This window comes from Myotis daubentonii, chromosome 10 (genome assembly GCF_963259705.1).
Source record: "Myotis daubentonii chromosome 10, mMyoDau2.1, whole genome shotgun sequence".
Classification (NCBI taxonomy): Eukaryota; Metazoa; Chordata; class Mammalia; order Chiroptera; family Vespertilionidae; genus Myotis; species Myotis daubentonii.
In genome coordinates, this window is record NC_081849.1 from 31,303,736 (window position 1) to 31,327,579 (window position 23,844).

The 23,844-nt window shown below is 44.7% G+C and overlaps 1 protein-coding gene, 1 non-coding gene and 1 pseudogene across 2 annotated transcripts in view; 1 reads left to right on the forward strand and 2 right to left on the reverse strand.

Annotated features, from left to right (window-relative positions):
* LOC132242814 (zinc finger CCCH-type antiviral protein 1-like) overlaps nucleotides 1–23,844 on the reverse strand; it is a 60,127-nt gene that overhangs the window by 6,769 nt on the left and 29,514 nt on the right. Inside the window, exons 6-12 of the mRNA XM_059711922.1 lie at nucleotides 22,951–23,074; nucleotides 20,416–20,590; nucleotides 17,169–17,289; nucleotides 13,096–13,198; nucleotides 2,698–2,788; nucleotides 1,798–1,928; nucleotides 1,297–1,427 (exon numbers count right to left, since the gene is read on the reverse strand). Of these exons, the coding sequence (XP_059567905.1) occupies nucleotides 1,297–1,427; nucleotides 1,798–1,928; nucleotides 2,698–2,788; nucleotides 13,096–13,198; nucleotides 17,169–17,289; nucleotides 20,416–20,590; nucleotides 22,951–23,074 (876 nt within the window). The remainder of the gene's footprint in view (nucleotides 1–1,296; nucleotides 1,428–1,797; nucleotides 1,929–2,697; nucleotides 2,789–13,095; nucleotides 13,199–17,168; nucleotides 17,290–20,415; nucleotides 20,591–22,950; nucleotides 23,075–23,844) is intronic.
* LOC132242815 (biogenesis of lysosome-related organelles complex 1 subunit 6-like) lies at nucleotides 2,799–10,573 on the reverse strand (annotated as a pseudogene).
* On the forward strand, nucleotides 15,608–15,713 carry LOC132211561 (U6 spliceosomal RNA). The gene has a single exon (XR_009447477.1). It is a non-coding gene; the product is annotated as a U6 spliceosomal RNA (small nuclear RNA).

Sequence of the window (23,844 nt, forward strand, 5' to 3'; positions counted from 1 at the left end):
GCTCTAGAAATGCACTGCAGAAAATAACGGGCTTTGTTAACTAGACAACACTCGGAATAAGACCAAGTTAAACCCTTCATTAGCTTCCGATGCTCTTAGGGTCACGTCCCAAATCTGTCGTGTGGCCATACTTTCCATCACTTGTCCCTGACTCTACATGCTGACTCACTCTAGATGGCAGAGGAACCCCTATCCGCCTTTCCTGGAGAACACCTCTCCAGCTGGGTTAGGTGTCCACAGGACCTATTCTTTTCCTCCCCAGCAGCTGCACATGCAATCATTTTATTAATCATGTGAAATAATTGGGGAGGGGAGGGCATGTCTAACTTGTTTACCACTGTGTCCCCAACATCTAGCATATAGCAGGTACTCAAAAATATTTGTTGACTGCCCAGGAGGGTGTGGTTCAGTTGCTTGAGCATTGCCCCATGCACTGAAAGGTTGCTGGTTTGATTCCTAGTCAGGGCACATGCCCAGGCTGCAGGCTCAAATCCCAGTAGGGGGCGTGCGGGAGGCAGCCAACTGATATTTCTCTCTCACATGGATGTTTCTCTCTCCCCCTCTCCCTTCATCTCTCTCTAAAATCAATAAAAACATTAAAAAAATCAATGAAAAATATCTGTTGACTAATTGGCTTTTTGCTTTTTTGAGGTGTGAGTGTATGATTTTAATCTTAGTTGTATGAATTGAGCCCACTTTAAACCTTGATAAACTATTACGTGTTCCTTTAAGACGAGAAAGACTTTTTTTGTTGTTGTTGGTTTTGTTTCTAAGAATTGCATGAAGGTTAGGAGCAAACAGAAAGAGCTGAAAAGACTTCATGTGTGGACAGACCTGGGTAACTTCAGTCCCCAGGGGACCCCGCATGGAGAGGCCTCTGCTCCCATCTTTTATCAGAACCTCTTCGTGGCAATGGAGGCTACTTCCTGTGGCTTTTACGGGATGGACATGGTCAGAGAGAGCCACAGCCAGAACTGAGTAATAGCCAACAGGTGGTGTCGCTTGCAAGTGTGTATGAGATCCAAGAGTCTCAGAGAATTAAGGTGTTTCAGAAAAAAGGGAAGTTTTCTCTTCCGAAAACGGAAGACCGGAGCAGGACTCAGGTGTGGCAATCAAGTCCCAGGTCAACTTGCCACTCTAATTTGGGCACTTAAGGCAGGTGAGCTATTTTCTCTCCTTGACTACGGAAGTTTGGACTTTCTGGTTCACATAAAGTAATCACACAACCTCATAACAGAAGCAACGCACAGCCCGCGTTATGACCTACGACCCAGGCTTCTCTATTCCAGCACAAACCTTTTCCATAGGTGCCTTCAGGAGTCCCATGCAAGATCCAGTCGAAATTGTTCGCACAGATAGAATCTACGTGAGCGCGGTGTGTGGCACAAAATAGGTATTTTTCGGTGACCTTCATCTCCATTTTTTTCCTAACACAGGAAATGTGAAACTTAATACCGAGAACATTTCTTCTCCCACACTGGTTAACAACATTAATGCCAACTAGAGTCTAATTGCCTTAAAATGTCATTTCACCAGCGTTCAGAATGGAGCTACTTACATTAAGAAAACAGCTTTAGAAAACAAAATTGGTGAAAACTTTTAAATGACAGACACGTGAAATCATTGGCTTACAAAACTAACGCTGAAAGAGAGAAGCTCCAGTGTACACAATGAGAACGAGAGATCGAAGAAACTGCTGACTACCGAAAGCAACCAGTGACTATACATCTTAAAGGACAGGCCTCAACGAATCCCTGTAAACTCTTCGCGAAGAAACTTGATCACATGGCCACCAACCTTTGAAAAGTATCCAAGAGCTGTGGATTCTTGATCTTCTTGATCTTCTCAATCTTAACGTGTTTCATCGTCACTCTAAAATACCCACTTACTTTGGCATATTCCGAGCCATTGCTATTGATCTCTGAAAACTAAAAAAAAATTTTGAAATGTAAAAATGTGAAACAGGACATATTTAAAGCATGCGATGGCCACATGTGTGGCCCCCTATGCCATTGAGTATCGTTGCCAGGCCTCTGACAGCAAGTGGGATAAGCTGGTTTGGGTTGCCCGGTCTGGCAGTTTATTCCATTGCACTAGTTGGCACTGGGCCTGCCTGTTCAGGCTGACATGGCTAACGAAGCATTATGCAGAGAGGTAAAGGGAGACCCCCAAGGTGCGTGCCTTAGTCCAGTGACCTGGCGAGTTAAAGGCCATCGAAGGTGCCCTTGCAGCCCGAGCAAAGCAGCCTGTACCCCGAGCTTGAGCATGACGCGCAGGCTCAACGACCGAGGAAATCTCGCCCCAGTCGCACCAGGTGACGTGCTGAGGCACAGTCTGTGTGTCTCCCCTTGAAACCAGCCTTTGAACTCCAACTAGTGGACAAGTCACTGTCACTCTCCGAGTTCCCGTTTTCTCGCCCATAAAGTAAGGTACTAACACCTATCTCACAGGCTTGTCAGAGGGTCTGCCCAGTGAGATCCTGTGTGGCAGGACTCTGGAGACGACAAGGCTCCCGGGACAGAGCCGTCGTCCTTGGGGAAGTGACACCATCACCATTTAGCCGCCCACCTTTAAATCTTGACCCCAGAGTTTCACAGAAGCGATGTGTTCTTTCATTCAAACAAATACACACACTTGTAGCAAAGTGCTTTTCCCCACCTTCCCACAGCCACCCACCGAAAAGTAAAAACCAGGTACCTCATATCCATTCAGTGGCGGGAAGGGAAGCTTCTGCTCAGGAAGAAATACCGAGATACCAGGCTCTGGCAGGGTCTGTGCCGGCTGATGGCTACAAAGAAGAGAGAGTCACAATTCACTTGCCCCCTGTCCCGTAGGCCCAAGTACTTTCTGTCCTTAACTTCCAGCCACTAAGCAAAGATTTCTCAGATAATTTTCTCCTGGTATTTTTCTCTTTTTTTTTTTTTTTTGGACTACATCCCTGCATATTTCTGATACAGATGTACCAGCACTCATGCTTTTTGAAAAATGCAGAAATTATTCCAACTTTGGTAAATTAATTAAATGCTATTTTCCCATTCACTTAAAGTGTAAAAGGCATTGATTCTTTTTTTTCTTTTTTTGCCAAAAGCCAGCATTGTATTCCAAAAGAGACACGTCATTTCATAAAATAAGAAACTGAAACTTAATTCCACAGTTATTAAGACACTAAAACGCTCGTACTAATTTTTAACTATTTAAAGTCTAGACTATTAAAAAACAAGCAAACCATTTTCCAGTTCATATGTGATTCAAGGCCAAAATACTGAATTTTAAAATGAAGTAAAACAGAAATTGAAAAATTACGCATAAATATCCAACCAAATGACATTTTGTCTTTTACTTAAGGGGGAGGGCGGGGGGAGAAGCAGCTTCTCAAATGGCTAAAATGAACATTAGGGACAGCACTCCTGGGAGGACTTCAATCAGGACACGATGGTATGAGGCACCACCTTAACGTCAGTCTGCTCTTAAGTCTTCTTAAATGCAAAGCACGTGGGACAGAGGCAGGAAGAACACACAAACACATTCAACTTTTCACTCCTTTTCAGTTAACGGCTTTTCTCTTTCAAATTCCTCCTCTCCTTGCTGTTCCCTTTCCAACTCTTCTTTCTGCCTCTTCTGCTGCAGTTTAGTGCTTTTTTTTTTTTTTTTAACTTTGATGTCTTTTTGAGAAGCACCAGCATTTCCTTCCTTATATTTACCAACTTGGCATGAACGCGTTTGGCTTCAGTGAACAAAGCATTAATATCCAACACAGAATGACATTCTTTAAATTTTGAAACCTCTTGTTCCCGTGGTTCTGCAGGAGTTCCTGGAGGGCTTGCTTTGATCTCTGCAGATCCAGCAGGTAGTGAGAAGGCAATGCTTCTGCCAGTGGCTCACGGCGTTGTCTTCTACAGACAAGTCCTCTATTAATCCTCCATCTGGAGAAGTGTCACTTAAACCCGGCGTCCGCTCCCCGGCCCCCCATCAGGACCCCGTCCGACCGCGGCGGCCCAGGGACACTCATGTCCCTCCCGCTGGGAACAGGGCAGGGGCTCAGCATTGATTCTTCTTTCTTTTTTTTTAATATATTTTTATTGATTTCAAAGAGGAAGGGAGAGGGAGAGAGAGATAGAACATCAATGATAAGAGAGAATCATTGATCGGCTGCCTCCTGCACACCCCCAACCGGGGATCGAGCCTGCAACCTGGGCATGTGCCCTTGACCGGAATCAAACTTGGGAGCCTTCAGTCGTCAGGCCAATGTCCTATCTGCTGAGCCAAACCGGCTAGGGCTCTTTTTTATAGTTCTGCTCAACTTTCTAAAGTCCTAATTTGTTAGCAGTAAGTAAATGTGTCCCTCGGCTTTTTTGTCAAATGATAAACTTTTAAGGATATTAAATGTACAGGGGAAAGAATCCAGCTGCCTATGAACTGTATTTCAGGGTAACCATGCATGAGAAAAAGTCTTCTTTATACACAAATAACAGCTATTAGAGAAGAACTGAGAGAATTAGGAAAACACCATTTTGTAACCCCTCAGGCAATAATAGATCTAAACAACAAAGAACATCAACAGCTACTAAAACCACTGAGTAGGAGATCAGATAAAGAATGTTACAATGGACAGACCAGACTGAAATGACGAGCCCACACTCCCATCTTCAGCACTAAAGATAGGACAATCAGACATTATGGGACCTCTTCATAAAAGTGACAAGAAGTAGAAAGCACCACTTATATAGTACTAGAGGCCTGGTGCACGAATTCATACATGGGTGGGGTCCGGTTGGCTGGCACTGCCCCCTGGTTGAACTCCTGGTCGAGGGACAATTTGCATATTAACCTTTTATTATATAGGATTCTTGACCAAAAAGGGAACCTGGCCTAGCCAGTGTGGCTCAGTGATTAAAAGTTGACCCATGCACCAGAGGTTGCCAGTTCAATTCCCGGTCAGGAGACATGCCTGGTTTGCCAGCTTGATCCCCAGTAGGGGAAATGGAGGAGACAGCCAATTGATGTTTCTCTTTTATCAATGTTTCTATCTCTCTCTTCCTCTCCCTTCCTCTCTCTCAAGTCAATTAAAAACAAAACAAAAACAAACAAACAAAAAACCTAAGCCCTAGCTGGTTTGGCTCAGTGGATACAGCGTCACCCTGCGGACTGAAGGGTCCCAGGTTCGATTCCAGTCAAGGGCACGTGCCGGGGTTGCAGGCTTGATCCCCATTAGGGGTCGTGCAGGAGGCAGCCAATCAATAATTCTCTCTCATCACTGATGTTTCCATCTCTCTCTCTTCCCTTCCTCTCTGAAATCAATAAAGATATATTAAAAAAATAACTAAGAAAAAATTTAAGGGAACCTGAATCTAATCGGTCCTCTAAATCTAACCATTAATTCACAGAAATTACACGCAACCGCATGAGGATATAATCCGCTATATTTTGAATTTGGAAGATTCTATAGAACAAATCACCTGGTTTCTTAAAAAAAAAAAAAAAAAGTGGCCTTGGATAGGTGGCTCAGTTGGTTGGAGCATTGTCCTATACACCAAAAAGGTTGCAGGTTCAATCCCCGGTTAAGGTTTAACAGAAAGGTCGAGGAGGAGACACTGTAATAGATTAAAATAGGCTTCAGAGACAAATCTAGAAAATGACATATTCATATGATGTTTGTTTTATTGTTGTTGTTTTTTGTTTGGTTAGTTTTTATTAAACCTCACCCAAGGGTATTTTTTCCATTGATTTTTAGAGAGAGTGGAAAGAAGGGGCAGAGGCAGAGAGAGAAACATTGATATAAGAGAGACACATCAATTGGTTGCCTTCCACACATGCCCTGACCAGGGCCGGGGCTTAAGCTTGCAATCCAGGTATGTCACTAATCATTGGAATCCAACCTGGGACCCTTCAGTCCTTGAGCTGATGCTCTATCCACTGAGCCAAACCAGCTAGGGCATTCATACCGTGTTTTGATACAAATTAGAATATATCAACTAGTTTTTGAGACAATGGGGAAAAATAGAACATGAACTAGATATTAGATGATATTAAGGACTCATTGTCAATTTTGTTAGATGGGTTAATGGCATTATGTAATGTTTTTAAAACAGACACACCTGAAGTATTTACAGTGAAATGCTAGGATGTGTGAAATTTACATGATAATATTTCAGCAAAAGAAAAACTGTGAGATGATGGTGGAGATAGATGAAACAAGAACGATAAAATGTTGACACTCACTGAAGTTGGGCTTCTTCAGATAACCCCCCAATAACACATTGGGATATACTGTACAATTTTCTCTACTTTAACTTTGAAATTTTCCATAATGAAAAAATTAAATTTAAAAATGCTTTAAGGGGGAAAAACTATCTAAAGACCTCTTTTGTAAGATGAATATTCTTTTGGAATGAGAAATTGGCCTCAAGGTAGCTGTACTCTAAACTCAAGATTTCCATACTGAATTTGTATAGGGAAGAGCAGATTAAACTGTTTTAAAGTGCCCATCAAGAAGGAAGTGTACTATATATTAGTTCATTTCCCTTTAGACTTCGCAGGACAGTACTCACAGCCCTATTTTATCCTTAAGCAAATGTGTCTCCTCCGGGCTGGTGACGGCAGGATTAAATCTGGTTCTCTACATGACCTCCCACCAACACGGCTTTCTCAATTCATTCTATTCACTCACTGACGTAGCTGTCCATTTAGTATCATTATATACCATTCATTATGTAAAATATTTCAAAAGAGTTGAGGAGCTGATCATTGTGAAGGAGAAGGAAGAGGCAGGGAGAGTTGGGCTAGGGAAGAGAGTTACACACATAACTGTATTACAAGATAGAATGGGGTAAGAATTATAAGAGACTTACGAAGTGTTTCTGGAGGGCAAAGGAGAGGATTGGGGACAGTACCAAGTAAGGTTTGTATGGGAAAGTGGCGTTCGAGCTAGGCCATGAAAGATGCTGGGTTCATGACTGATGGGGAGATGTTCCCAGGGAAGTGGTACATGGAAATGTATCAGACATCTGTGACATGTAAACCTTTGAGACAGACAATGAGCTGACTTCATAAAATATTTGGAAATGCCACAAACCAATTTCTTCCCTTGGAAGTATAGGTACACAGAAAGAACAACCCAGCTGGAAGTTGAAAAGGAAATGGGAGTATGGAAATGATTAAAAGGTCAGAACTATAGGTCGTAGTAAGGAATACAGTTTAAACAAATGTTGTCGAGACATCCTGCCAGAACTGAAGGAACAAGGAATAGCTACAATGCTCTCATTAGTTGCCAGATGAAAGGAGCACCCGCTCCCTGTCTTACTGCTCTGCTAAAGTATCACTAATTAAAGTAGTAAATTCGATTGTCTAGTCCACCAGATGTAGGCTTCATAAGGGCATCAACTTTACTCCTCCCAACCCTGCAATATTTTTACTTTATTAATTTGAATATTTATAAAACTAGACGGGACCTTCGATGGCTAAGCCAACCTCATTCTAATTCTTGGGAGACTGGATTAAGAAATTCAGAAGAGCCCTGGTTGGTGTGGCTCAGGGTTGAGCATTGACCTATGAACCAGGAGGTCAACATTCAATTCCCGATCAGGGCACATGACCGGGTTGTGAGCTCGATCTCCAATAGGAGGGGTGCAGGAGGCAGCTGATCAATGATTCTTTCTCATCATTGATGTTTCTATCTCCCTCTCCCTCTTCCTTACTCTCTGAAATCAATAAAATATGTGTTTTTTCTAAAAGAAATTCAGAGGAAAACAATCCAATAAAAAATGGGCAGAGGATCTGAACAGACACTTCTTACAAGAGAATATACAGATGGCCGATAGAAATATGAAAAGATGCTCAATGTCACTAATCATGAGAAAACTGCAAACTAAAACAATAATGAGATATCACCTCACACCTGTCAGAATGGCTATCATCAATAAATCCACAATCAACAAGTGTTGGTGAGGATGTGGAGAGAAGGGACCCTTGTGCAGTGTTGGTGATAACGCAGACTGGTGCAGCTACTGTGAAAAACAGCATAGTGGGTCCTCAAAAATTTAAAAGCCTTATGACCTAGTGATTCTTCTTCTGGATATATATTCAAAGAAACCCAAGACACTAATTCAATAGAATATATGCACTCCTATATTCATTGCAGCAACTATGCTAATAAAATATGCAAATTAACCGTCACTCCGCAACAAAAATGGATGTGCCCATAGCCACAAAGATGGCGGCGCCGGCTGGAGCCACGGAGCTGGGGTGGCGAAGGAAGCCAGCATCCCGCCCACCCGGGATGACGAAGGAAGCCAAGCCTCCCGCCTTTCCGGGGTGATAAAGGAAACCAAGCCTCCCGCTCACTCCACCCGGCTCCATGGCCGCCGCCCAAGCCAAGCCTCCCGCCCGCTCCACCCAGCTCCGGGGCGACCAAGGAAGCCAAGCCTCTGCCCGCTCCACCCGGCTCCATGGCCGCCGCCCAAGCCAAGCCTCCCGCTCACTCCACCCAGCTCCGGGGCGACCAAGGAAGCCAAGCCTCTGCCCGCTCCACCCAGCTTCATGGCCGCCGCCCAAGCCAAGCCTTCCTGGGGCGACAAAGGAAGCCAAGCCTCCCGCACACCTGGGCTGGACACCGAGGGAGACATGCGGTGAGTGCAGTGGGGAGACATGCGGGGAGTGAGCAAGGTTCCCTGTCTGGGGGTTCCACATCCACCATTGGTTCCTTTCACTGACTAGAGATACACAGGGTTTCCCCCCAAAATGGATACACACTTTGAATATCTACTAACTCCAATGGGTTTAAGCATGAAAAGAGAGAAACAACAATGGAGCTGTCATCTGTTAACACATTGCGTACAACTCAGGAGTTTTCTCGTGATTCGTGCGCCATCTGTTAAGGACTGCTCACGAGTGTTCTCGTTTTTCACACGCCATCTGTTATGGACCTCAGATGTCAACACACTGTCTTGTCCACTGTGAGGCGCGGTTACAATGTTTTGGCCAGGTTCAAGCCTCGGACTAATGAAAGGACAGGGTCCTCTCACTGCCACGTGCAAGTCCTAGCTGGAGGGCAGGGCCCCCCCAGCACAGTCATAGCCAAGGGCTGTGGTTGTAAGCTTGAACCTATGGTCTGAACACGTAGCCCCACGTGCCTTGTGAAAGAGTTTAGGTGCATGTAGTTGAGTAGGGTTGAGACTCACGAGAATGCTGTAAAACATTGAAAAATAACACCTAAAGTGCATTATGATCTGTAGTTATGATTATTTAAATAACGTGCAGTTTGCCCCAAAACGTGCGGACCCTGGCATAAGTCTTAGAGATTTCTATGCGGTACGCAATGTGTTAAAAGTACGGGCACAAACCGGCAGTCGGACATTCCCGAGGGGTCCTGGATTGGAGAGGGTGCAGGCCGGACTGAGGGTTTCCCCCCCTCCCTGAACGAATTTCATGCACTGGGCCTCTAGTTATATATATCAGTCAAGATATGAAAGGAACCCAAGTGCCTATCAATAAACAAGTGGATTAAAAAGTTGTGGTACATATCTACCATGAAATATTACTCAGCCATAAAAAAGATTAAAATCTTCCCATTTGTAACAGCATGGATCTAGAGCAGGGGTCCTCAAACTTTTTATTTTTTATTTTTATTTTATTTATTTATTTATTTTTTATATATTTTTTATTGATTTTTTACAGAGAGGAAGGGAGAGAGATAGAGAGCTAGAAACATCGATGAGAGAGAAACATCGATCAGCTGCCTCCTGCACATCTCCTACTGGGGATGTGCCCGCAACTCAGGTACATGCCCTTGACCGGAATCGAACCTGGGACCTTTCAGTCCGCAGGCCGACGCTCTATCCACTGAGCCAAACCGGTTTCGGCGGTCCTCAAACTTTTTAAACAGGGGGCCAGTTCACTGTCCCTCAGACCGTTGGAGGGCCGGACTATAGTTTAAAAAAAAACTATGAACAAATTCCTACGCACACGGCACATATCTTATTTTGAAGTAAAAAAACAAAACGGGAACAAATACAATATTTGTATTTGCGTGTGGCCCGCGGGCCGTAGTTTGAGAACCCCTGATCTAGAGGGTATTATGCTAACTGAAATAAGTCAGTCAGTGAAAGACTAATACCATATGATTTCACTTATATGTGGAATCGAAAGAACAAAATAAATGAACAAACAAAATTGAAACAGACTCATAGTAGACACAGAGAGCAGACGGATGGTTGCCAGAAGAGAGGAGGGTTGGGGGCTGGATGAAAAAGGTGAAGGGATAAAGAAGTACAGATTGGACCTGGCCAGTGTGGCCCAACGGTTGAGCATCAACCTATGAACTATGAGGTCACGGTTTGATTCCCAATCAGGGTACATGCCCAGGTTGTGGGCTCAATCCCCAGTGTGGGGTGTGCAGGAGGCAGCCGATCAATGATTCTCTCTCATCATTGATGTTTCTAGCTCTTTCTCCCTCTCCCTTCCTCTCTGAAATCAGTAAAAACATTTTTTTAAAAAGGAAGTCCAGATTGGAAGTTGTAAAATAGTTACTAGGGATGTAAAGTATAGCATAGGGAATTATAGTCAATATTGTAATAACTGTGTACTATTACACCAAAAAGGGTGCAGGTTCAATCCCCGGGTAAAGGGAGATTTCAGGTGGAGAGTGGAAATATCAAGCGGAAGACTTTGTAAAGTATATGATTATCTAACCACTATGCTGTACTGGTCCAGGGGTCCAGGGGTCCCCAAAGGTGTGGACGGAGTCAGCGAAGAAGGAATGACACGGAGACAGTGTTCAGTTGATCAGCAGCCTAGCCAGGATCTCCAGCCAGGATCTCCAGAGAGGTTCTGCTTAGGATCTCCAGCTAGGTTCTGTGTCCATGTTCTCTTGCTAGGTTCTCCAGGTTCTCCAGCCAGGTTCTGTAGCCATGTTCCCTCACTAGGTTCTCCAGCCAGGTTCTGTCCAGGTTCTCCAGCCAGGTTCAGTCACCAGGTTCTAGTCAGGTTCTCTTGCCAATTTCTGTAGTCAGGTTCAGTCCAGGATCTTTTGCCATGTTCTCTCCAGCGAAGTTCTTCTGTCTGTAGGTTCTGTGTAGGTTCTGTCTGTAGGTTCTCTCTTCTTAGTTCTGTCTTGTTACATCTGTATTTATACCAGTTGATTCCAATCCTATCAATCTTTATTCCAAAGGTTAGGGCGTTTCTTATCTCCATTCCAGGGAGTAAAGATTATGTAGCTTAAGCATGATTGTTCGTAGTTAAAGTGATTAATTACCCGCCTAGCACTTAGTTGAGGGGTTTTATTCCCTCCCTAACTTCAGGGGAAAATCCCTACCTGGGGAAACAACCTTTCTCAGAGACCTTGGTTAAAACACATAGTGCCAAGAAGGTGAGCAAACATTTTAAGAACAGTATGCCATATATGCCAGGTCCCTTGAAACAGCAAGCATGGACCGGCTCCCGGCACTGTACACCTGAAACTAATACAAAATAATATTAAGTGTAAACTGTAATTGAAAAATAAAATTTTGTCATTTCAGCAAAAAAAAGAAAAGAAAAAAGAAATTCAGAGAACATTAGGCAGTAGTGGCAGAAAGTTAAGCTAAAGGGATATGAAGACTGAAATTCTGAGGTTAAAATGGTCTGGCACTAGCCAGAGAAAAGCATCTGGAAATCCAATGTGGTTCAGTTTGCTGGGCTACATCCCATACACCAAAAGGCTACAGGTTCAATTCCCGGTCAGGGCACATGTCCGGGTTGCGGGCTCAGTCCCTGGTAGGGGAAATGCAGGAGGCAGCTGATTGATGTTCTGCTCTCACATTGATGTTTCTTTCTCTGTCCCTCTCTCTCTAAAAATCAATAAAAAAAACGTAAAAAAAAAAAAAAGTCAGGGCTGTTAACCTGGTCACATGTACAGGTAGTACAGGCAAGGACCTGTGAGCCCAGGCTGCTCAGGTACTAAAGCAGAACTGGAACCGACTTCCACTCCTGAGGGCCTGACATAGCTCAGTTCTTCCCATCCTTGAACTTTTGTAAAATGTTTTCCTTATTACACCATGTTTATTCTTTAATTAATTCTCTCTTTCACGAAATATCTTAATTCCTACCACCAAAAGAACCTAATTAGAACACTTTGATTTTGCACCTGCGTTGAAATGTTTTTGTTTGTTTGTTTGTTTTGTTTTGTCTTGTTTTAAATATGTTTTTATTGATTTCAGAGAGGAAGGGAGAGGGAGAGAGAGAGAGAAATATCAATGATGAGAGAGAATCGCCAATTGGCAGCCTCTTACACACCCCCTACTGGAGATTGAGCCAGCAACTCAGGTATGTGCCCTGACCGGGAATCTCAACCACTGAGGACACCGGCCTGGCTTGAAATCTGTTTTACATAATCACACATCACTCCGAAAAAAAAAATCCAACTCCAAAAATGTTCATGGATAAATGCAGATTTTACTGAGTTTCATGAGCACACAGAGGAGAGTTACATTGAATCCCCCACAGCAAAATTTCCTTTAAAAATCCCCTTTGTCAACTTTATCTTTCTCCAAATCCCCTTGCTCAGCTACCTCAACACTTTTTTCTTTCCATTTCTTCCACAGCCTCCCACCTTCATAAATTCTCTCAACAAAACTAAGGATACACACAAGAACCCACAGCAAAACCACACTCAGCGCTTTTGATCATTTTCTAGGCACACCCCAGTAACCCAGCCATTCCCAACTCCGGAAGCTGAGCCCCAGGGGAGTGAGGAGATCTGCCCAAAGTCCCCTATAAGTTAGAGATAGATGTCCTACGCTAGTATTCTTCCCATCACACTGTGCTGCTTCAAAACACCTCACTCACAGGCAACGCAAAAGGGAGCTGCAATGGAATGCAAGCAGGAACATCAAAACAGACTCCCGCCCAACCACTGTGGCTCAGATCCATGAACCAAGAGGTCACCAGTTCGATTCCCAGTCGCTTCTACCTCTCTATCCCTCTCCCATCCCCTCTCTCAAAAATCAATAAAAACGTATCTTAAAAAGAGAAGAAAACAGGCTCCAAACTCGAGTGGGTCGATGGGATCAGTGTGTGACCGCCGCAAACACCTGCCAGCAAGCACTGCCTCAGAACACTTACTCTGGCCCACTTTTCATCTGCGCCACATCCCGGGCAGACACAAATGTTGGTCTTCTGGCGACATCCTTTTGGGTCTTGGAAATGATGTTTGTCTGCATCATCCCTTTAGACAGAAAAAAGAAAACCAACAAGAATTAAGGGTTAGTCCTAGAAAATGATTTATTGTTATTTTTCAGAGGCTAGTAAAACAGCAAATATTCATGTCTGACCAGTATATGTATAAATAGAGGAAAGACTTTTGGATGGAAATTGCTCATGTTAAAAATTTGTAAACTTCACTGCCCTTTTTATAAGACCCAGGAAACAAAGATGTAAATAGCATTTAGCAATGAATCTAATCTTAGCAATAAATCTGGTGGTAAAGAAGAGAGCTAGGGTAGCCAGATAACAAGACATCATCCATGTGAGCTGCCCTAAACCAGGCATTAATGATTATATATCACTTGAGGCCGGGTGCATGAAATCCGTGCACTGGCGGCGGGGGGGGGGGGGGGGGGGGCGCGGGTCTCTTAGCCCAGCCTGCGCTCTCTCGCAGTTCAGGACCCCTTGCGGGATATAGCAGTGCACCAAGCAGCAGGTGGTCAGGGAGGAGCCGGCCTGGTTGCCCCCAACTACCCCCCCTGCCGGCCTGGTTGCCCCTAACTGCACTCCCACCGGCCTGGTTGACCCACGCAGCCTGCTGTTCAGTCGTTTGGTCGTCCCTCACTAACCCCCCTGCCGGCCTGGTCGTAGGCAGCCATCTTGTGAGGGTGTGAGGGTTAATTTGCATATTACCTCTTTATTATGTAGGATTACATGACATAATTATATATTTTGAAGGTTTTTTTCTACATGAAGTATGAAATGCCATTTTCAATTCATGCATGCTGTAGATCCAAGCTTTAACCAGAGTGATTGCCTTAAAGAGGAAATCCTTGTATATATTGCTACAATGATTTCCTTTTCTTATAAACATGCACTGCCTATGTGATACAGCAATCCCACTCCTTGGTATTTACCCAAGAGAAATGACATCCTGTATCTACACAAAGACTTGCAGTTGAATGTTCCCAGTAGCCACCCAAATACCCATCCAGAGGTGAATGGATAAACACACCATGATAGATCCTGACCATGGAATATTACTCAGCAACGAAAAGGGAAGAACTACTATACATGCAACAACATAGCTAAATCTAAGACATCACTGAGAGTGAAAGAAGCCAGCTGTAGACACAGCACACACTAAAAGACTCTCTTGATAGGAAGTTCCAGAATAGATCGAACAAATCGATATGACAGAAAGCAAAGCCACTGGAGGCAGGGGAAGACTCATGGCAAAAAGGCATGAGGAAACTTCTTCGATTGTTGATGCTGTTCTCTATCTTGATGAGGAGAGAAGCTGCATGCACTTGTCAACATTCATCCAATGGCACGCTCAAAATGCATGCACGTCATTGTAGCAATTATGACTCAGTATAGTTGATGTAAGGTGAGACAAAGATACACAACACCAAAAGAGCAAACAGGGCAAATCGGATCACGTCACAACCTTCTCCTGATTTCCGGCTCATAAAACATCCAAGTTTCTGTGCCTGCTCTCGGCTCTCACAGACCTTCCTGCTGTTCTTTGAAACCTCAGGCTTGTCTACAGCTGACAGCTGAAGTGCTGGTCTTCCCGCTTCTGGTGGGCTGCACCCCCCCTTTCAAAGTTTCCTCCTCCCATAAAAGCAGGCGCATCCCAAGACTCCCCCATTCTCTCGCTGCTTCACCACATTGCTTCTTTTCCCCGTGGCTGTGAGCACTTTCTGAAAAAGCCTGGCTTGCCCACAGCTACAACAGTGCCTGGCACGCAGCTGACGCTCCAATATTCGGTTAATGAATGAGAGAATGTAAGAATAAGAAATAAGAGAAATGGAGTCTGGACCCTGTAAACTGCTCTGAACTGCTTTCTCTGTTGCAAGTGAACAAGATTACTGATCAAATTGCTCCAGACGGAGGAACCTGGAACATTGATTTTCTTCTTTGACAAACTCTAAATGATAGACTACCAACCAAGGAGGAAAATGTTTAAGCCATTTTTCATTTCATCATCCAACAGAAGAGATTTTTATTTACCTCTATTGCCTTCTAGTCTTGGTCCCATCCATTACAGACATTGCTGCACTAGCATGCACATTACATTTTTAAATCTTTCCCGTTTTTGTACTACTATTTGTAATACTTTAAACAATAAAAATTAAATAAAAAATAAAAATCTTTTCCATTTTAGATTCTTCAGCATACAAATAGAAAAGTGCAGAAACAGAAATTGGGGGTCCTGCCTTTTTCATTTAACAATTTCAATTTTTGCTTTTACTAGTTTTCATAATCAGAATTTTAACAAGTACCCAATACTCCACTAAAATGTAATGCCCCAATTTGTTGAGTCATGTCCTGTTTTAGTTCTTTTGATAAGGCTGCAATAAAGACCTTCTTGCCTACAGCTTTTTATTTTTCTTCCAATGAAGTATTTCCTTAGAAAAATTCCTGAGTGCTCACTTTAGCAGCACACATACAAAAATTGGAACAATACAGAAAAGATTAGCATGGCCCTGTGCAAGGATGACACAGACATTCATGAAGTGCTTTATATTAAAAAAAGAAAGAGCGCGGCCAGTGTGGCTCAGTGGTTGAGCATCGACCCATGAATCACAAGGTCACAGTTCGATTCCCTGTCAGGGCACATGCCCGGGTTGTGGGCTCGATCCTCATTGGGGGAGGGGGGGGGTGGCGTGCAGGAGGCAACCAATCAATGATTCTCTCTCATCACTGATGTGTCTATCTCTCTCTCCCTCTCCCTTCCTCTCTCTCTCTAAAAATCAATAGGAATATTTAAAAAGAAAGAAAGAAATATTCCTGAGAAGATGAAAAGCCAAGCACATTTTACTATTCCTTGATATGTATTGCCAGGTTGCTTTTCAAAAATCCTATATCCTATAAAAGCTGATATGCAAATTGACCAAACTGCGGACAACTGGTCGCTATGATGTGCACTGACCACCAGGATGCAGACGCTCAGTGCAGGAGCACCGTTCAGCCAGAAGCTGGGCTCACGGCTGGCGAGCTCAGTGGCAGTGGCGGCAGTTTTTCTCGCCGCTGCGGCAGTGCTAAGGATGTCCAACTGATGGCTTAGTTGGACATCCTTAGCGCTCGGGGAGTGGGCCTCAGTAGGACATCCCCCAAGGGCTCCCGGACTGCAAGAGGGCACAGGCTGGGCTGAGGGACTGTGCGTGCCACCCCCCCGCCCCGTTCCCCCACCCCCAGTGCATGAATTTCGTGCACCAGGCCTCTAGTGTTGGTATAACAGGTCCTTCAAAGCTACACTAGTAATGAGTACAGAGTCCAATCTCAGGTACCATCTGGGCATTGTGAGGACTTGAGCAAGTCTCCTTTACCTCTTACAGAGCACCTGCAGGGCAGGTCCTGAAAGACCAAGAATGTGACCATCTGCAAGAGTGTCCCAAGGGTGCAGCTAAGGGCCTGCACATTCACAGGGAAGGCAGTGCTGTCCTGATTTCTTACTAAACACACAGACAGAGGGGTAGAAGCTGACCATGGTGGCTGAGATAAACACAGCCAAAGGCAGATCTTTAGAAAACGTAATGGATGATACCGAACAGTGACCTAGAGGATGACGCCTGAGAGGATCAGCAAGGTTTTACTACCCTGAAGGCACCCACAGGCCCGGGGTCTCCACTGTCGTCATCAGCACCTGAAAATTATGCCTCAGCTGGGAAGCAGCATGCCCAGAATCTGAAACTTAGAATGGGGACGCTAGAAGTAACCCCCAGAAACCACTTAGCCCAATGCCCCCATTTGACAGATGAGAGAACTGAGGCCGAGAGAGGCCAGGGGCTGCTCCCGGGGTTACATAGCTACTGTATGTCAGAGCCAAGACTAGAGCATGGGTCTTCGGATGGCCACTGGCTTCCACACCCCACACTGCTGGTCTTTCTAAAAAGAACCCTGAACCCACATCCTCTCGACTGCCCCTGCATGTCCATTCATGCCCATTCCAGAGATGGGCACCACTGCCAAATGCAGACTCTTACCTTGGAAACTCAACTCAAAGTTCTCAGAACCCGCCTGAAACGGCACAATGCCCCTCGGAGAGCAGAGGAAGACAGACTCCAGGTATGAGGAATCGATGCTCGAAATTTGCCGACTGTCGCCCTAATTAAAAAAAAAAAAAAAAAAGTAAAGACTTTTAAGTAATGGTAGGCTTTTAAGTAATCTCTACCACTGTATCTTACATAATTTTATTTTAGCCCTGGGATTTAAAGAGGGATTATTTTGCCTCCCAGACCAGATCATAAAGGCTCCCCTTTTATAGTTTCCCCCATCCCAGGACCAGGAGAGAACAGTCTACCCTGTAGGAACTACACTTGGTGGATGCTGGAAAAATATAGCTCTTCACAATAATCTTTTTTTAAGTATATTTTTATTTATTTCAGAGAGGAAGGAAGAGGGAGAGAGAGATAGAAACATCAGTGATGAGAGAGAATCATTGATCAGCCATCTCTTGCACGCCCCACAGAGGGAGATTGAGCCTGCAACCCAGGCATGTGCCCTTGACTGGAATTGAACCTGGGACCCTCCAGTCTGCAGGTCAATGCTCTTCTACCCACTGAGCCAAACCACTAGGGCCGCACCTTCCATAAAATATGACCCAAGTGTACCGAGCAACTCAGACCCACCGTACGGACATCGTGTCTGCCCTGATCACAGAATCCAGCACTCCAGCACGAAGGAGACCCTGGTGGCTCTATTAGCCCACCACACGAGAAAGCAGGGCGAGCTGTGGTGAAGGCAGGTACAGCTCCAGTGGGTGCACTGCTGTCCAAATGTACATGACCCGCCCCTCCTCCTCTGCCCCGAGCCAGAGTAAGCCAATACAATGGACTACGTCTCTACTTAGTCCACAACACTAAAAAAGCACTTGAATTTGCCACTGACAGGGACTATATGAAGGGGACTAGAAGTACCCCTGAAATATCAAGACATACTTCTCAGGCCTCAAGACATTTATGAAGGATCTGAAATCAGAATGGTGGGTAAAGGGAAGTGTGTCGACTCTAGCAAGGGGGCGGGGGTGGCCCCCGCTGCACTGTCCCCATCTCTGGCAGACTGGATGTAAGACCCTATTAGCAGATATTGTACTCGTCACTTCTGACTGGTTCTTTCTTGTGGCTTTTATGTCCTTTTTAATGCTTACTGTCTCTTTCAAGTTCTCACCGAGATCACCCACTCTTCCCACCTTTAATCTCTGGAACCCTGATGTCATTAAAATGCAAATATTCCCCAATGCTTTTCCCTTCGCTTACTGAAAATTTCAATTATTTGGCATAAGAACCATTGAGACCTATAGTTTATTTTAACCAAAGCTAATTAACTTGACCGTCATTTCTATTTCCACGGGCACCTCACAGAATCACTTTTAAGAAACTGCACTTTGCCCTAGCTGGTTTGGCTGGCTCAGTGGATAGCGTCGACCTGCAGACTGAAGGGTCCCAGGTTCGAATCTGATTAAGAGCACATGCCCGGGTAGCGGGCTTGATCCCCGTAGGGGCATGCAGGAGGCAGCCGATCAATGATGCTCTCTCCTCATTGATGTTTCTCTCTCTCTCTTCCTTCCTCTCTGAAATCAATAAAAATATATTTTAAAAAAAAGAAGCTGCATGGTGACATCATCCTTGGCTTGATCATTAGAACCTGTACAAAGCTCAACATCACGGGAGAGTTCACCCCAAGGTGCTCCAGAGGCCAGCGCACCAAGCTCTGAGCCCCTATCCTATTCCCCAGGGAAGTTAAGTTCTGTTACTCCGTGTGCTCGCTGGGGTTCCGGGAAAGGTTGTTTGATAACCTGTACGGAGACTAGGACAGCTGGGAAGCCATGGGCTACGGGAGTGACTTGCGAGAACCTCTCGCCACAGCACCCACGGTCCCTTCTACCCGGCCCCGTGGCAGATGTTTTTCTCAGGCCCCATTAACAGAAAAGAGTGGCGCGGCTCCTGAGGAACCGGTGTGTTCCTCCCAGGGAGACACAGGGATCCCGTGACAGCTTGCCTCTTTGTTTGCTTTGGCAGCCGGACAGCTCAGGGCCAGATTCACGGCTCATCAACCTCTAACTATGTCGAACCTTACGTTGGTGTTCCCTGTGTCCGTTTAGTCTTTGGCTTTAACTTCATCTCTTGCTTTGTTGTTTTTTTTTTAATCTCTTTCTCGTCACTCTGCTTTCATTGGCTGCGTCAGTGTGCTCCCTCTCTCTCCCTTTTTTTTAAAAAACATACTTTTATTGCCAGAACCGGTTTGGCTCAGTGGATAGAGCGTCGGCCTGCGGACTGAAGGGTCCCAGGTTCGATTCCGGTCGGGGGCATGTACCTGGGTTGCGGGCACATCCCTAGTAGGAGATGTGCAGGAGGCAGCTGATCGATGTTTCTCTCTCATCGATGTTTCTAACTCTCTATCTCTCTCCCTTCCTCTCTGTAAAAAATCAATAAAATATATTAAAAAAAAACAAAAAAACAAAACAAAAAAAAAACATACTTTTATTGATTTCAGAGAGGAAAGGAGAGGGAGAGAGAGATAGAAACATCAGTGATCAGAGAGAATCATCGATCGGCTGTCTTCTGCACGCCCCACACTGGGGATTGAACCCGCAACCCGGGCATGTGCCCTGACTGGGAATCGAACCATGACCTCCTGGTTCATAGGTCAATGCTCAACCACTGAGCTACGTCAGCCGGACTCTCTTTCTCTCTTTTTAATCCTATGAATCAAAAAGAGGAAGGGACACGAGAGAGAAGCTCTGCTTATCTAAATGTCTACCCCAATTGGCATGTCCCTATGTGGGTACGCCTCAAATGCTCCAGGCCCACCCTCTCAAGTCCCCCTGAATTCAGACAGGGAACCCTAGCGACCCTCTGTGTCAGCCTGCTGATCCTACACTCTCCCTGTTTTCTGGCGGGAAGCCGTGATCTGTACAGTTATGCACTAATACGTAGAAAGCTATCTCAAGGTCCTAGCCCAGTCCTTGATAGTGAGGGTAGAGGGGCATGCAGCGGACTCACATCTCAAGCGATTTCTTAAAAATAATGTATGTCTTTGTTTATAATTGCAATCACAGCACATGCCTGCGAAAACAATGCCAATACAGTTGTGTATACTGTGAAAAGCACCACTTCCTCCACCACACCCACTCTCCATCGGTGACCATGGAGGCGTCAAACACGTTAGTCATGGTTCTCTCCTGGAGTTGGCAAGTTTAAACACGCGCCTCCAGGGGGGAATGGAACTCACCTTCTCCCCATACGGAACCCATCTGTGACTTCCACTCTTCCAATACCAAATCCATTTTGTGGTGAAGACAGAATTATCCGGCAGTGTGACGGACGAAGGTGTGGAGATGCGTCGGATGGGATCAGAACCACAAGTCATTTTCTGGAAATTGATTTTTAAATTTCCGAAAGGAATGCTGACGAGGGGGAAAAGTTTAAAGTTAATCAAAATGCTTCACTGACCTCTGTTTTCTGCAATCCGGTCTTCCCTAACAAAAGCACAGAACTGATATTTTAGAGCTGAAAGGCATCTTCAGATGTTCTTGATACACCTGCCGGTCTTACCACATAAAAGAAACAGCTAAAACACAGAGAGCTAATGTCACTTGCCTACCCCACATATTCAATGGTATCACAAAATGCATTCTTTCCTCAAAAACTCTCCCAAATAAGACGGTTCAGGGTTAGAAAGTGAGTTAGAAACTCACAGTAGGTCAGTTTTTTCAATTGTTTATCAAAAGACCTTTTCACAGGTAATAATATTTTCATAATATTAAGACATTATGTGCCTTTTTCACTTACGTACACTCACAGGTGCACAGTCGAGTTTTCAAGAGGCCACATCATGTGTGATTTCAAAATAGATTTCCAAAAATATAAAACAACTAGGGGCCCGGTGCACGAAATTCGTGCACTGGGTGTGTGTGTGGGGGGGGAGTGTCCCTCAGCCCAGCCTGCCCCCTCTCACATACTGGGAGCCCTCAGGCGTTGACCCCCATCACCCTCCAATTGCAGGATCGGCCCCTTGCCCAGGCCTGACACCTCTGGCCTAGGCGTCCGGCCCGGGCAGCGGGGACCCGCAGCTGCAGCGGCCCCGCGATCGTGGGCTTCGCTTTAGGCCCAGGCAAGGGACCCCTAGCTCCCGGGACTGCCAGCTTCGACTGTGCCCAGCTCCCATCGCTGGCTCCACCCCTACTTCCTGCTATCACTGGCCAGGGCGGCAAAGGCACCTGATTCTCCGATCATGGCTGGGGGGCAGGGCAAAGGTGGCCCCAGGGCCGCCTTTGCCCTGCCCCCCAGCTCTTAGCTCCCCCCTGGGTTTCTGATCACTGTCAGTGGCAGGGGGCTTCTTCCTGCTTTCCCTTTCGCCTCCCTGCATTGTGCCTACATATGCAAATTAACCGCCATCTTGTTGGCAGTTAATTTGCATATAGCCCTGATTAGCCAATGAAAAGGGTAGCTCGTACGCCAATTACCATTTTTCTCTTTTATTAGTGTTGATGTCATTCTTCTCAATGAATTTTTGTTTTGGAAAACGGCTATTTTTAGTTATACATATCTACAGCTATAATTATGTGCACAAAACTGTATAATTATATAAATGTAGTTAAATATTATTCATATTAACATGTCATGAATTTACTTTTAAATGCATCAATAATTCGTCTCAGTTTTGATTTTTACTATGGTAAATGTGGATAGCTATAATACATATAATCAGAAGCTCTTTGGGATCCTCTATACATTTTAAGACTGTAGAGAGGTGGGTCCTGAGACTAAAAGGCTTGAGAATTATTGCTCCCAGAAGCACCTCCTTGATCAGTGGTTGTCACCCAGGAATGATTTTGTCCCCAGGAGGACATTTGCAATGTCTATAGACATTTTGGTTATCACAACTGACATCTAGTGGTTAAAGGCCAGCAATGCTGCTACACCAACCCCTTCCAAAAAATTATTATATTATTATTATTATTATTATTATTATTATTATTATTATTATTATTATTTTCTGGCCCAAAAGTAAACAGTGCTAAGGTTAAGAAACTCTACTTCAAATTTATCTGGGGAGGGGGCGAAATTCACCGACAAACAAGAAAATAGCTGATGCCGCCCTCTAGTGGCCAAATGCAGCAGCAGAATCTCCACCAAAAATTCACTAAACTTGCAGATGATGAAATGTATGAGATCTGTTTTCCCCCCAAGGAATTTCCTTATTAAAGTAGGATGCATCTTATAAATATTGTCATATGTGGTATCACCTATTTCAGCCCTGACAGAATCAGAGATATCAGGGTCTAGGAGAAAGAAAACAGAAAACAAAAAGGAAGTTATAAAATGCTAAAAGTTACAACAAAATTCTGCACTGGAACTATATGAAATTGCTCAAAGCATATTCTAAAACTGTGAAATTAAGCCAAAGGCTCTTTTGAGGTAATCATTTAGTACTTTTAATAGTTCTTTCATAAGCTGGTAGAAATGTAAACCGGCCTCTGCATGGTGTTTATTTGCACGACACAATGACAAGTATTAACTAAACTAATAATCGTGTCACTGTTTACTTTGCGTGAGTCAGCAAATATTCTCAGAATCCCTAGCATTATCCAGGCTCTGCGTGACTTCAGATCCACTCTTTTTTTTTTTCCTTAACTCAGTAGGCGTTTGCTGTTTTTATCTAAAACTAAACGAGATTCTGAAGGGAAACTGTGTCTTCTTCCCGTAAGCCTAACACTATGCTTTCCTCTGATGATATTGTGAATCTCACAAGCCACCAACTTACATGCAGATTTGGGGGTCACAATAGGCCTTCTCAATACTCTCCATGGGCTGGAGGTCCACCCAGGTGTTGGCATTCATCACCTGCCACCGGTATGGCAGGTGGAAGTGAACCTTGTTGCAGTCTTCTACAAAGACAGAGAGGAGGGCTCAGTGGGACTGTAACCAATTCAACTAAGGCCACTGCCGACGTTCCCATCGAGGCCTGCCTTGCCCGCGCAGCCAGGACCGCATGCAGGCACACGCCGTCTCCACCTCTGCTCATGCTGGCTGCTGCCTGCACTGCCCCATAACCGTATTCCCAGGTTCCTTGATCACCCACAGAGGCTCATCAGAAAACAACAATTCTCTACTCCCCAGAAAGTCCCTTTACCCACATGAAGCTCTGAGGTCATTCTAAATGTACAGTTACCCTTTGTCTCTCTCCCTCTCCCTTCCTTTCTGAAATAAAAATATATATTTAAAAAATCTATGTTATATGTATTTTATGACAATGAAAAAGAAAATTTTAAGTTAAAGACTTCTGATTTAGAGAGCACAGGGCCGAAGAGCACTCCTCTTCAAAGGTAAAAAACCAAGTGACCAAGCAAACGAAATCAGACATGATGTCCAAGCCTGGGACAGAGGAAGGAGGGGAAGAAGAGATATAAAGGTGAGAGGACAGGAATCTGTCCCAAGCACAGTCTCATGGGAATAATGTCTATAGGAAGCCTGATGGGAGGGGACAGTGACCAGGTGTGGCTCTTCAGCTGGAATGACCAACAGATGACTGGGCCTGTAGAGCACAGGTGTCTTTAGTATGCATGGCCACAAGCGAGACAATAAATATATATGTAAAAGGCTAATATACAAAGTGTCCCCTCGGGAGTTCGACTGGGAGATCAGGAGTTCAACTGCT